The 15,078-nt window shown below is 43.0% G+C and overlaps 2 protein-coding genes across 2 annotated transcripts; both read right to left on the reverse strand.

The window, feature by feature from the left end:
- Positions 1–9,624: 9,624 nt before the first annotated feature.
- Positions 9,625–10,581, reverse strand: LOC114582130 (olfactory receptor 6B1-like). Its single transcript, XM_028702923.2, has one exon. It carries the CDS (start codon positions 10,579–10,581, stop codon positions 9,625–9,627), a length of 957 nt encoding a protein of 318 aa, XP_028558756.2.
- Positions 10,582–13,086: 2,505 nt separating this feature from the next.
- LOC114582771 (olfactory receptor 6B1-like) lies at positions 13,087–14,050 on the reverse strand. Its single transcript, XM_028704028.2, has one exon. The coding sequence runs from the start codon at positions 14,048–14,050 to the stop codon at positions 13,088–13,090; it is 963 nt and encodes a 320-aa protein (XP_028559861.2). The 3' UTR covers position 13,087.
- Between the last annotated feature and the right edge of the window lie 1,028 nt (positions 14,051–15,078).

Below are 15,078 nucleotides of genomic sequence, written 5' to 3' on the forward strand. Positions count from 1 at the left end.
CCAAATACACCTATGTAGGAGATCATTTTTCCAGCAAACCTAAACCCTTGCACATTCGCTTGTTCTTTATCTTTGCCAATGGTTTAGTTAATACATCTGCTACATTTTCTTCACTTGATACATAAGTACAGGTGATTACATTGTCTTGTACACAGCAACGTACATTTTGGTATTTTACAGAGATATGTTTGGAACGCGATTTGAAACCCTCTGTTTTACTTAATGTTATACAAGCTTGATTATCAATGTAAACTTGTACTGGTTCTCCACAATTTACATTTAAATCTGTTAACAAATGCTTGAAATAAATCACCTCGTTGCACAATTCACTCAATGCGGCGTACTCTGATTCCGTTGATGACACACTTACAACGTCTTGCTTGCGTGACCGCCAGCTGATTAAAGCTCCACCGACCATTATGACTAGTCCTGTGACAGATTTTCTATCCGGCAAATTTCCCCAGTCACTATCACAGTAGCAACTCAACATTTCATCCTCTGAAGAATTTAATTGTAACATATAGCCAATTGTCTGTTTGAGATATCTCAGAACTTGTTTTACCCCTTTCCAGGCATTTAGTGTGGGTTTTGAGACCAATCTACTTAATATGCCTACTGCATAACTAATATCAGGTCTGGACCACTGTGCTAGATACAATAAACTTCCAATTACAGAGTGATATACATCAGGATGTTCAAATTCAGGACTCTCATCTATATGAAGTGTTTTTATGAAACCTGGATCCATAGGCACCACTGCCCCTTTGCAATCCTGCATCCTGTATGTAGTCAGTAGTTGTTTAACTTTGTTCTGCTGACTAATTAGGCAGCTGCCATCTTGGGCCCAGCACACTTCCAACCCTAGATATGTCCTAACCGGGCCTAAGTCTTTCACTTTGAACTTACTGGACAATTGTTTGGCAAACCTTTTAGTTTGTTTATCTGTTTTGCATGCATACAAAACATCATCTACATAAATCAGACAAAACTCTTGATCACTGCCTGTACCACGTACATAAACACAATTGTCAGCTGTACTCTGCTTGAAACCAAATGACACTAAGGCCTCATGGAAACATTTGTTTGTGGGAGTCATAAAGCCATGGTAAAGGCTTGCAATATTGCAGGGTGCCCCCTGACCTCGGCTGACCAGCACTCTGAGCTTTACAATGCATTGGAATGCATTGACCTTATAAGGAGTTATGTTCTCTCCCCCTCTGGGCAGTGTAACCCTATATCGTTTGTGGGTGGGTTAAAGCTTGACCGGATGAGGTAACGTGAGACATTGGAATGCAGCCATGCGGCTGGACAGAACAAAGGATAATAAAAAGTGATCGGAGGAGAGGAGAAGTCTCAATGAGCTCTCTCTCTTATTATGGAATATTACTCGCTCTCTATGTCTTTATTTTATATTAAAGAAGTGCCACTTGTAACGGCTGGCCCGACAAGTGGTGCCCCGTGTGAGGCTGAATAAAAGAATACGACTGAGGTTTTTAAAAGAGAGCTAAGAAGCGATTTAAAGCAAACAGTCTGAGGCAGACTAAGAGAAACTGTGAGAGGATTTTCGATCCAAGCAGTGAATATCATCGGCTCACTACGTCCGGCAAGGATTGCAAAGCGCTTTACATCTTTAAAAAAAGATCCCGGTGAGTCCGATCCCTTTTCTCCTTCTTTTATATTGATTTTAGAGACATGGGCAGCTCTTTGACTTCTCCGCAACAGAAATTTTTAAAAGACTTAAAATTTCTCCTCTCCTCCAACAAATTGGAAGTTCCTGATGGTGATGTGATACAGCTCATTCTGGCTATTGATGAACATTGTCCCTGTTTCCCTGTGAATGGAACATGGGAAATAAAACATTGGGATATGATTGGGACTCATTTTCATGGGCTCCCCAGCAGTAGTGCTCGGATTTTAAATGCTTGGTGTAAAATTCGATATGCTATGGGTTCTTTATCACCAAAAAATATCTCCATGGCTGCATTGCCAACACAACCTCCAGCTTCTTTAATTCAGCCTGCTGTGCTGGCATCTGTTCCAATACTGGCTTTGCCTGCAGCCCCAGATCCCAAACCTCCAGACTACAGTTCCTCACCAGAGGACCCAATCCTGCAAAAATACAGTGGTCTGGCTGGGAATGACCCTGCTCTTTCAGCAGCACAACCAGCTACCCCTTTTCAACGTGCAGTCCTTGCCTGTTCCTTATCTCAGGATACCATGGCATTCCCTGGTGCTCCAGCAGGAACTCAAGCCCAGCACCAACCTTTTGACTTTAAAATCTTGAAAGAGCTGCAATTGTCAGTAAGGACAAATGGACTGCAAGCTCCATTTAAACAAGCAAGAGGGAATAATCCTAATCTTACCCTCGCAGATGTGATGGATGCTATGATGGGGCATGGCCCCCTTGCTCAGGCTTCAGTACAAGCCACACTGCTGCAGATCTTATTGAGGGATACTGCTCTTGCTGCTCAACAAGCAATGAGAAAAATCCCGGAACCCACCAGTATCCAGTCTAGGTGGGGTTCAATCAGACAAGAACGGTGGCCTCCTCCAAAAGAAAAATCCGCAGCACCAGCTTGTTTCTGAACAGCTTATTTCTGAACAATTGACTTTTGGCCACATTGAACCGTCTTCATCCCACTTCTGACACCAGCAGACAGGAACGGTTTGCTTTTATATTGCCAGTATTCTCAACCCACCAGCGATATCAGTGGATTGTCCTGCCTCACAGCATGTGGAACTCCCCTACACTTTGTCAGCATTTTATGGATGAAGCATCGAAACCTTTCCGCATGCACCACCTAGAGGTGCTGAACAACAGCTGCATCTGACAGTATTTGCTACACCATTGTTGCCAACAGGAATTTTATATGCTCAGACATTGTGATCAAAGGACATTCACGTGCTATAGCTTTGAGCAGTTTTGATATTGCATCAATTTATTTGCCTTTTTCACAGACTGAACAGCAACATTTATTGATCACAAATGCTGCCGTGCAAATTGCTTTGGCAGATTTTATAGGTGTCATCATTTTTAACCCTCCAAAGGATGACCGTTTGACATTTCTGATGCAGGTCACCTATGTCTTGGCTATCCCCTTGTCTCTCACACCTCTCCCCTCTGCACTGACCCTTTTCACGGATGGAACAAGGAGTAGGGGGGTGGTGACATGGGAGGAGGGAGGAAAATGGAAATGTTATTTACCCCTCCACAGTCTTCTGCCCAGCTTGCCTTTCAATCCTTTCCTACTCAACCTTTCAATCTTATTGTGGATATGACTCAGTATGTATATCGCCTTTTTGCTATTTTACCAGTATCTTATATAACTCCTTCCTTGGATTCTGACTTGTTTTCCTTGTTTCTTGCCCTGCAAGCTTTACTTCAGCACAGAGAGTTCCCTTATTATGTTGCACATCTTCGCTCCCACACATCGCACCCAGGGTATTTAGCAGAAGGCAATGCACAAGCAGATGCAGCATTGAGGGACATTTCTGCCTTTTCTCTCTTTTCTGATCCTATACTATGTCATAACACCCTTCATCTCCCTGCGAAAGCATTGGCTAAGCAGTTTTCTATTCCTTTGGCCCAAGCTAGGGATATTGTGTCCCAAGGTGCTTCTTGTTCCCAAGGATGGCGTGCGGCCATGGCGAGCATCTTCAACCGCAGAAGCGCCTTCCTAACCATTTGCCTTGCCATCCTTTCCTGCACCGTTATACAAGGAAGAGAAGCAGATGATCCAGTCCAGTTGAAACCACCATATTTCACCTTATCAGCTGGCAAGCCGCTGTCATCAGAATCCTACTCTGGCTGGCAGCATCCACGGCTCAGCCACTCTCGAACTAGAAGAACAGTGTTGTTGAATAAGACTTTTAGGGGAGAAAATTATCATAAGATATGGAGGGATAATATTTTTGTACAAGATATGATTAAGTTTACTAGTTTATTGCATGCTTCTAAATGTTGGTTATGTATGCACATGCCGCCCTTTGCCAGTCATTCAGGCATAATGCTTCATGGTGTGCCTGTCAATGGATCTTTTCGATTTACAAATAGCATATCCCCTAAGCAAACCTTTTGGCCTCCAGTACAATTGACCCTCCATGAGCCTGCTCCCATTTGTTTTCAAATTAAAGAGGGGAAAGAATCATGGGGCATATATCCAAACTGTCAATATACATTGAAATTCATGTTTAATAGCTCTTGTTCTCTTACAGCGATACCAGTGCATGGTTATAAACCAGAAAGGAAGCCTACCATGCAGCTTGGAATCAGAATTCTTATATTCTTGGCTTCCGGATGGAAGTTGGCTTCGACATTTATTGATTATAGTGATTATTATAGTAGTTATTTGCATTATTTTGTGTTGCTATATACAATGTATTCCTTCTTTAATTTCTGTATGTACTGCATGGTTCTCCAGTCCGCGGCCCGCTTCCGGTCTCACAAGAGTCGCCTATCAAGCTCGACATAACCATATATATGGCTCTGATTAAAATATAAAGAAAGAGGGCATGTGGGAGTCATAAAGCCATGGTAAAGGCTTGCAATATTGCAGGGTGCCCCCTGACCTCGGCTGACCAGCACTCTGAGCTTTACAATGCATTGGAATGCATTGACCTTATAAGGAGTTATGTTCTCTCCCCCTCTGGGCAGTGTAACCCTATATCGTTTGTGGGTGGGTTAAAGCTTGACCGGATGAGGTAACGTGAGACATTGGAATGCAGCCATGCGGCTGGACAGAACAAAGGATAATAAAAAGTGATCGGAGGAGAGGAGAAGTCTCAATGAGCTCTCTCTCTTATTATGGAATATTACTCGCTCTCTATGTCTTTATTTTATATTAAAGAAGTGCCACTTGTAACGGCTGGCCCGACATTTGTTCCAAGATCTTGCAGCCTGTTTGAGACCGTATAGAGCTTTGTTTAATTTCAACACTCTATTGGAACCTGTCTCATAACCAGGCGGTTCGGCAAGATACAGGTCTTCTGATATTGACGCATGTAAATATGCAGTCTGAATGTCAAAATGGTTTAACAGGAGTTTTCTCTTTGCTCCAAGAGTTAAAATCAGCCTTACACTGTCCCCCTTGGCAGTAGGGGAAAAAGTCTCGTCATAATCTTTTCCAGGCCTCTGAGAGTATCCTTGAGCGACTAAACGAGCTTTGTATTTGTACTCTCCTGTCACCAGAGGTTTAAGTTTGTATACCCACCTGCAGCCTACAATCTTTGCCCCCTCAGGCGCTGCTACTGGTGTAAAAACCTTGTGCTCATTCAGAGAGGACATCTCTTCCTCCATTGCCTGTTTCCAGCGCTCTGCCTCCTCTTTTGGTAACTTTAACACCTCCTGAAAACTCTTGGGTTCTGCAATCACACTAAACACATTTGCAGTATCTGGAGAAAAACGCACCGGAGGCACTCCTTTGTTTTGTCTTTTAGATCTTCTGGGAGAAAATTTTTCTTCTGACCCACTTTCCTCCTCAGAACTACGACCTCTCTTTTGTTGCTTAGCAACTGGTCTTTGGCTAACTCCACTTTCTTGAGAGCTCTTATCTGAACTTTCCTCCCCCTCAGACTCTGATTCTCTATGTTTACCTTCAGAGTCATGAAGCTCCTGGGAAGGTTCAAACCAAACCTCAGTATTGGCATGTAGTCTCTCCCAGCCACTATGTTCACAAAAACTGGCATTCCTGGAGATCACAATGCCATTTGTCCCTTCAGCAAAGCGGAAACCTTTTCCCAGCTCCTGGTAACCCACAAACACTAACTGTTTGGTCTTAGGATCTCCCTTCTTCCTCATTTGTTTTGGAATTAATACCCAGGCTTTTGATCCAAACACATGCAAATGGTCAATTTTGGGTTTTTTCTGAAACAATTTAAAGTACGGGGTTGTACCTATAGTTTGATGAAAGAGCCTGTTTTGGAGATAACACGCGGTGAGCATGCTCTCCCCCCAATAAGACATGGGCAAATCAGCATCGTCAAGCATGGCAAACATCATATCTTGTAAAGATCTGTTTTTTCGCTCTGCAACGCCATTCTCCTCTGGGGAAAAAACGTTCGTTTTCCTATGCCCAATGCCACGCTTTTGTAACCAATCTTTAAAGGCATTTGACATAAATTCGCCACCTCTGTCCGTCTGAATCCTTTTAAGTTTAATGGACAGAAATCTTTCCACAGATGCCACCCAGCCTTTAAACTTAGTGAACACGTCACCCTTATTCTTCATGGGAAAAACCCAAGAATAACGTGTGGCGTCATCCACAATTGTTAGTGAAAAGCGCGATCCACCCCTGCTTACAGCAAATGGACCAATTACGTCCATGTGAACCAGCTGTAGCGGTGACTCACTAACTCTGTCACTTCTGGGGTAAGAGACTCTGTGGGTTTTAACCTTTTTACACACATTACAATCAAGGTACTTGTTACAACTCTTTAAATTACCCCCATCAGCCAATTCAGACATTTTTAGTACACTTTTCCAGCAAGCATGCCCCATTTTCCTATGCAATAAGTGCACACAGTTGTCATGTATAGCTTTGTTATTCACTGCAGGCTGAGATTTACTGACTACTGCTGCAACTTGAGATCCTGCTTTAAGCCAAAACAAGCCTCCCTCTGACTTAGCAGTGCCTAAAATCTCACCAGCCTTCTTAATAATGCAACTGTCTCCTTCAAAATGCACTTTAAACCCAGCTTTTAGCAAACAATCTACAGACATCAGATTGCTCCTTAATGAAGGCACACAAAGTACATTTTGCAGGCATTCACGAAGACAAGGAACAAAAACTGCACCCCCCGAAATCACTTCGGAAGTACTTCCGTCTGCTAGAGCCACCTGGCTGCGCTGTGCTGAGTTCTTGGAAACAAACAATTCATCTGAATTTACGATGTGGCGAGATGCTCCTGAATCGACCACCCAGACCGCTTGTTTCTCATCAGCACTCTTGACCTCGCCGGTCACCAGCTGAGCCGACTGTTTTTGTTTGAAGAATTTCTTTTTACGCTGCTGCTGCTGCTGATCTCGTCTCTGCTCCTGCACCGGCAACTGAGACTTGACCAACTCCGGACATTGTCGTTTTAGATGCGCTGAAGACCCACATCGGAAACAACGCCTAACAGCAAACGCTGACTCCTCACTGGTACGCTGCTTTTGCGTCACCTCTGGCACGGCATGAAAACTCCTTCCAAACCGCCCGCCTGTAGAAGCCTCTGCAGCCAACGACCTTTCTTGCCTCTTCTGCCATTCTTCAATCAAACGCCCAGTAACGTAACTGACTGATAAATCATGCTCCTGCATGCCTTCTAGAGACAAAACTAAATTATCCCAGCTTTCCGGGAGAGAACTCAAAATAATAGCCACCTTCTCCTGCTGGTCTAACGCACAGTCTCTTTCCTGTAGCGCAACAAACTTTAACTGTAAACTGTGTAGGTGTTCCTGCATTGTAACCCCAGGCTGTAACATTGCCTTGTACAATGCCTTGCGAATGAACAGCTTGGAAACCGCTGTCTCACGCACATGGAGTTCTTTAAGTGCTTGCCACACACCTCTAGCTGTCTTGATTCCCCTCACATACGGCAACTGGGAATCTTCCAGCCCCAAGACAATTGTGGCCCTTGCTCTTTGGTCTTTATCGAGGTCTTCATCATCAGGCTTCGCAGGAAACTTACTCACCACTTGCCAGAGATGATCCCTCTGCAGCACTGCCTGCATGCGTTCCGACCACAGCAAGTAATTGGAGTCATTCAGACGCTCAAAAGCCATCTGAACTGGTTGTGAGGCCATCTTGAGAGCGATGTCCCTGGAACCCGGAACCAGCTACTCACGACCACCGAGAGAGAAAACAGGAACCACAGCACCCAGCACTCACACGCTGCAGCTGTTGTCCTTGTGCCCGCTGCGTCACCAGCTCACCACAGTCAGGAACCAGCCAGTGTCCATCTGCTGCACCAACAGGAACAACAACTTCTGGAACTACTGGAACCAACGCCGTTGATGCTGACACCACCGCAACTCAGGCTGGCAGCACAATGCCCATAACCTCATGGAACTTTGGAGTGTCAGGCATAGCCCTACTGGCTTTAGCCCAAACGTAGCAGAGTTTTCCTGCACAGCGAGGAAGCTAGTTGCGGCAGTAATGACAAGTCAGCTAGACTCAGAATAACTATTTACAGGATTTATTAAAAGGAGAAAATAAAACCAGCAGAGTTTCTGCATACAAATCAAAGCAAAATAAATCCTCTCTTTCTCTCTCTCTCAAAACCATACACAGCACTTCTACTCCTAACAACACCTCACTTCAAACTGAGCTAGCAATCCCTTGATAACAGAGCAGAGTGCTGGTTGTTAACCAATCAGAGTAAGTAGTTTCTAGGTCAAGCAGACCTGGGCTTTCTGCCAAGAGTAAATTGACACCAGCCTGAGTTAATTGTGAGAAGCTAGAATCTGCAAGTTTCCCACGAGAACCAATTAACAGAAACTGAACAATTCAGACCCAACTGCAACTAAATGTTAATCCCTCCCCCAACAAGCAAAAACCAAACCATAAAACCAAAATTTAAAACAGCACAAATTAAAAACTATTTAAAAACATTTTTGACATTTGACCCAACCCCAGAGTTATTCCAGTGAGTCTGGGCTCTTCAGCACTCACAGCCAAGCAGTGTCTCTCCAGTGACGTCTTCTTCCTTCAACAAACGCATGTTGCACAGGGTTGCATGAAAAGAAACCCCTATGTCTAAGCTCCTGCTCAAAGGAAGATGCACTGCACAATCAGGAGAAATGCACAGTCAGGTGCCCCAGTCATGTGGTGCATCTACACACAGTCAGGATCTTGAATGTTGGGGATTCTTTACAGACAACAGCACACAATGCATGAGGTGGCTTGTAAAGCAGCCTGTAACTTCATGTGACACAATGGTGCTGGAGGAAGAAGTAGCAGTGGGGATGAGTCTCCATGGCATTTTGCATTTGTTTTATGGGTGTAATTTTATTGTTGATGTGGTGCTGTTTACCACCATTATTATTTTTTTCTTAAGGTTGGCAGCAGACTCTAGGGTTGTGCGCCCATCTCACTCAAGAGGCCGGGGGCCAGCGCTGTCCGGAGACACTTCCGGGTCACGTGGCCAGCATGACGAAGCTGCTCTGGCGAGCCAGAGCTGCACACGGAAACGCCGTTTACCTTCCCGCTAGTAAGCGGTCCCTATTTATCTACTTGCACCCGAGGGTGCTTTCGAACTGCTAGGTTGGCAGGCGCTGGGACCGAACAATGGGAGCGCACCCCGCCGCAGGGATTCGAACCGCCGACCTTTCGATCGGCAAGCCCTAGGCGCTGAGGCTTTTACCCACAGCACCACCCACGTCCCCATATATATACACACATAAAATAAATGACCAAATGTAGCACAGCTCCAGAACCAACTTGATAGGAATTAGCATATGGATTTGAAAAGTGCTACCCAAATGCTCGCTGCTCCCAAGGCTACATGTTAGGAAGATCATTAATCACTGCTGTTTCTAAGTCTGGAGTAAAACCCCATTGACTTTAGTGTTTCAGATTTACATTGGAGTAAATGAGAATATTTTTGCTAGAATCGGGGGGGGGGGGGAGAGAAAGAAAACAGAATTCAATGAACCCTTATACAGTTAGCGCATTTGTTGGCTGTTCTCCTTAAGGCCTCCTTCACTTCTTTATTCCTCAGGCTGTATATAAGGGGATTAAGCAGAGGTGTCAAGATGGTATAAAAGATAGAGAATACCTTATTGAGTGTTCTCAGTTGATTGTTGTCTTGTAAAAGATACACAATGGTGAGAGAGCCATAGAAAATGGTCACCACAATGAGATGGGAAGAGCAAGTGGAGAAAGCCTTTTGCCTTCCTGTGGTGGATGGGATGCCAAGAATGGCAGTGATGATGCATACGTATGATGCTATAGTCAGAACGAATGGTGGCAGGGTAGAGATAGAAGTCAGAACAGCCGATACCAGTTTCACCTGACTTGCATCACTGCAGGCCAGGTTCATCATCGGAATGAAATCACAAAAGAAATGCTCAATCACATTGTGGCCACAGAAGGTTACCTGTAGTATAAAACCTAACAATATTGTATCTATGACAAAACTGCCAATCCAAGACCCAGCTACCAGCTGGAGGCAAACCTTGAAATTCATAAGGACAGAATAATGCAAGGGGCGGCATATTGCTATGTAACGGTCATAAGACATTGCTGCCAGGAGATAGCACTCAGTTACTGCTAAGAACACAAATGCCCATAATTGCACAATGCAGCCATTAACGGATACACCTGGGTTTTTGCTTAATAAACTGGCCAGCATTCTGGGGAGGATGGTTGAGCTATAGCAGGTCTCCAGGCAAGACAAGTTGCCCAGGAAGAAATACATGGGGGTGTGGAGGTGCTGATCAGTCACAACCAATGTGACAATGATCAGGTTCCCAGCCATAGTCATGATGTAGATGATTAGAAACAGCACGAAGAGAAGAATATGTAACTCCTGGAGTTCTCCAAAGCCACGAAGGACAAATTCTGTAATGATGGTTTCATTTCTCCTCTCCAATGTCAACATCCTTTTAATCTGCTGAAGGGGAAGAAGAACAATTTGTGCAATCAATATTACTCTCCCCTCATGTTATTCTAGTATTTGCCCCCATCTGAATTAAAGGGATCTCACCCCAGATTCAAGTCTCCCAATAGTCCTATTCAGGTATTTGTTCCTCCAAGTCTCGCTTAAATTATTCCCATGATATAAGAAAAACAAGGACAAAGGTGAACTGTTTTGAATTTGAGTGCTTCGATTAACCTGCCTGCTTTTTCTGGAAATACGGCACCCCTAGGTGAGCTTTATAAAATGGCTGAGGGAGCCATTCAGTGGATAGAAACCCGTAATGCAAAGATTGCTGCCTTTCTGATATTGCAAGCGTGTTTTTGATTTTTTGCATAAAAGCTATACAGATGATATCATCCTACTTACTAATAAGGTAGCCTGAGACCAACTTGAATGCTTTACAAAGTATCAACCAGGCAATCATGGCTCCAGAATTTTAGTGATCCCTCTCACCCTGGATCAGTCAGGAAATGCAACCATGCTGCCACAACTAAAGAACATGAGAAACAAAATAACTTTGTCTTTTGGATGATTCCGAATTATGTCAGGGTGAAACCACATGAATTTATTGATGGAACAAACATGTCAAAATAATCTGTGGTTATAAATTGGGTTGGTCAAGTGAGGCAAGGTATTTATTATTTTATTTAACAGGTTTTATATACCATTTAATCATCAAAACCTCTAAGTGATAGCTGCAAGATATAGTTATCCTCTGAAATGCAATGCCATCAATAATCAGAATAATCAGAACATGCGTAAATGACCAACAGACACAGTGAAATAATTCAAATAACTCAAATATTTGCACTTGTAGATCAGTGAACTGTTAGCTGCTACCCAGCTTTAGCAAGGAGCTCTGTGACTATTAAAAGCTTGCACCCACATCAACATAGTTTTTATGCTATATAGCATCTACTTTCTCTCTTACCTTCCAGATATATCCCGATCCAGGTGTATCTAAGCAAAGGCTGCCTTATCATTTATCCACTGAAATTTAGGTAACTGAAGAGGCAGATTGGATATTGGTCCATTATGGAAGGATAGGAATGGGGAACCTGTGATCCTCCAGATGTTGTTCACCTCCCATCAGCTCCTACCAACATCAGCTTGATGGGAGCTGTAGATCATCAACATTGGAGACCCAAAGCTTTCCCATATCCTACCTTAGAGTGCCTAGATAGGAAGAGAACAAGGCTCTTGTAGCAATTGGGTGATTAACAAAGTCCCTCTATAAATCCTGGTGGTGCTCTGGGTTGGTTGTATACAAAGGAGTACAGGGCTCTTGCATTTTCACAAGGTGTCAAGAAAGAAGGAATTATGATGCCACCACTGAGCATGTCACAATGCTGAATGGATGATCAAAGACACACCTGAGTCTGACAGCAAACTAGTCATCATAGTAGACTTGCCTTTATATCACAGTGATGGGAATAATCATGCATTCAGCCTGTGTATGTAATTCTCACCTGAAATTCAAGGTAGTCAAAATCTTGGAATGCTCCCTTCTGCTTCCTAATATTTAATTTTAGGATTAGAAACACAAAGGTCTCTTGACTATGGCTGCTTGATTGCTTTTCAAAGTCATGTTCTGTAGGCATTGAGATTCTAAGATTCATCAGTCAATCTCATGGATCAGTTGAATTTAAAACCAGATCACTTTTTCATGCTCAAAGCTTATTATTTAGGCTACAACTGCCAAAGGGATGTGTGAGAAGCAGTGGGCATTATGCCGTAATTAGTCTCTTAAGAAAAACTTGTTTTTAAACACCGTGTTGATTGAATATCTCTTTGAGGAATAGCTCAATGAAGCACATCTCATCGGGAATAATAAGGGAAGCTGAACATTTCTTAGAACTGACCCAACATTTCTCAGAAGACATTTCTCTGAGAATTGTTTTGAACATTTTTTTTATCACATGCTGACTATCCAAAGAGGGGTTTTAAGCAAAATTACCTGAAATGTGGTATTCTTAGAAGAAAAAACTCTTCCAGTCATAGTCCGTTATGGTTTCAAATTGGGTGGAGGACTGCATGTTGTGATACCTGCATTGCAAGGGATTGAACTACATGACCTCTTCCAATTTTATGATTCTATGTTTCATTTTGCTGGTCAGAACAGTAGTCCATTGAAGTCACACTACAGATGCTTAACAACCACCAGTTTAACCTCCATATAGCATGAAAGGAGTAACAATTAGTTCTAAGCAAGGTACACATGCAATGTTTAGAGGTTGCATAACATGTATTTTTCAACACTTAGAAAGATTTACATTCATATTGTTCTATTTGGATCCAAATCTTTCCACAGAGAGCGGAAAGCTGAGTGCATGAGAGTCCCCTGAGTGTTCCATTCAGTTATTTCCAAGGCTTATACTTGTTTAGTTCAGAAGAAGACCTACATCCAGTACAAAATGATGCCTTTGTAATAGAAAAGGGCTTCATCATTCAGTTTGAAATCATGGCTTTAATAAACTCTTATATGTGCATATTTGTAAGCTACTTTCCTCAAGGCCTCCTTCACCTCTTTGTTCCTCAGACTATATATTAGAGGATTAAGGAGAGGTGTCAATATTGTGTAAAAGACAGAGAAGACTTTGTTCAGCTCTCTCAGTTGGTTGGTGTCTGGCAAAATGTACACAGCGATGATGGTGCCATAGAAAATGGTCACCACAATGAGATGAGAAGAGCAGGTAGAGAAGGCCTTTTGTCTTCCTGTGGAGGACGGGATGCCAAGAATGGCATTAATGATGCACCCATAGGATGCTATTGTTATACTGAATGGTGGCAGTGTGCAGATGGAGGTCAGAGCAAATGACAGAACTTTTATTTGATGTGTGTCACTGCAGGCAACATTCACTATTGGAAGGAAATCACAAGAGAAATGATCAATAACACTGTAGCCACAGAAGGTTAACTGCAGTGTAAAAATTAACAAGATCATGTTTACCACAAAACTGCCGATCCAAGAACCAGCCACCAGCTGGAGGCAGATTTTGAAATTCATAAGAAATGGATAATGCAAGGGCCTGCATATTGCGACATAGCGATCGTAGGACATTGCTGTCAGGAGGTAGCACTCTGCTGCTATCAAGAAACCAAAAACCCACAATTGCACAATGCACCCATTCACCGAAACACTTTGGTTCTTGGTTAAGAAACTGGCCAGCATTCTAGGGAGGATGGTTGAACTGTAGCAGGTCTCCAAGCAAGACAGATTCCCAAGGAAGAAATACATGGGTGTGTGTAAGCTTTGATCAAGCACAACTAGTACAACAATGAGGATGTTCCCAACCATGGTCATAACGTATATAATTAGAAACAGCATGAATAGAAAAATCTGGAGTTCCTGGATGTCTCCAAAACCAAGAAGGATGAATTCTGCTATGTTGGTTTCATTTCTCTCCTCCTCTTTCTTAATGGTTTTCATCTGGTGGAATAGAAGAGATGAGGTGGGGTGTGATCATTGTTTTCTTTGTTTTGCAAGTACAAATACAAACAGGAAGAATCATCAGGAGAGTCAATATGACACATGCAAGGGCCACATAGCTGAAGTTATAATATCATTGCACAGGAGGGAATACAAGAGTCTTCTTTATTCACCAGGACCGTCTTTCTTATGCATCCATTATAGAATATACAGTTTGTGGAAACAATACAGGTATTAATTTTTCCCATCAGTTGTAAGCAACAGTCATTAAATCACAACCTCCAAGTTAAGAGGGTTGTGTACTGCCTTCAGAATCAAAGGCAGTATGCCTATGAGTACAAGTCACAGAGAAAGGACAAGAGGAGGTGACTGTTGCATTCATATGCTGTTTGTGAGCTTCCCAGAGACATCTTGTTGGGCATTATGGGAAACTAAACACTGACTAGATAGACCTTTAGTTGGATTCATCAGAGTTCTCCATGTGTTATTGTGCTCTTATTTAATCCCTCTGATGCTAGTTGGCAACCCAAAGCTCTCACTGCTAGACTTCACCATGAGCTAAAACAGTTTGCGTAGGGGATGAGGAGACATTGAAACTTAGATTTTTTTTAATATGTTATTATTAGCAGTGTTCAAGTTATACATTGAGAAGTTATGTATAGAGTATAAATGTGTGTTCAAGCTTCTTGATTTGAGATAAAATAATGGTCCCTTTGTGGTCAACCTAAGATGTAAAAGAAGCAAGATATGGGCAAGACAAGTAAATTCAAAGGTTTCAATAGGTTATCTAGGGCCATTTCTGGAAGATAGCAATGTCAGGCATTTACCATAACCAACAAAGGGTCAATTCCCCAACAATGTCCTATTCTTGTATGTAAACAGAGCCCCCAAGGTGGTCAGAAGGTGCAGGAGAGAACTCTTGATTTGCACACCACACTTCAAAGCCCACTCACCAGGTTTATGAGAGGTGGGACAAGTCGTCCTCCCATTCATGCCTCCCAGGTTCTTTCCTCCCTTGTGTGAGGCTC

The sequence above is a fragment of the Podarcis muralis genome, chromosome 13, assembly GCF_964188315.1.
Source record: "Podarcis muralis chromosome 13, rPodMur119.hap1.1, whole genome shotgun sequence".
In the NCBI taxonomy this organism is placed as follows: domain Eukaryota; kingdom Metazoa; phylum Chordata; class Lepidosauria; order Squamata; family Lacertidae; genus Podarcis; species Podarcis muralis.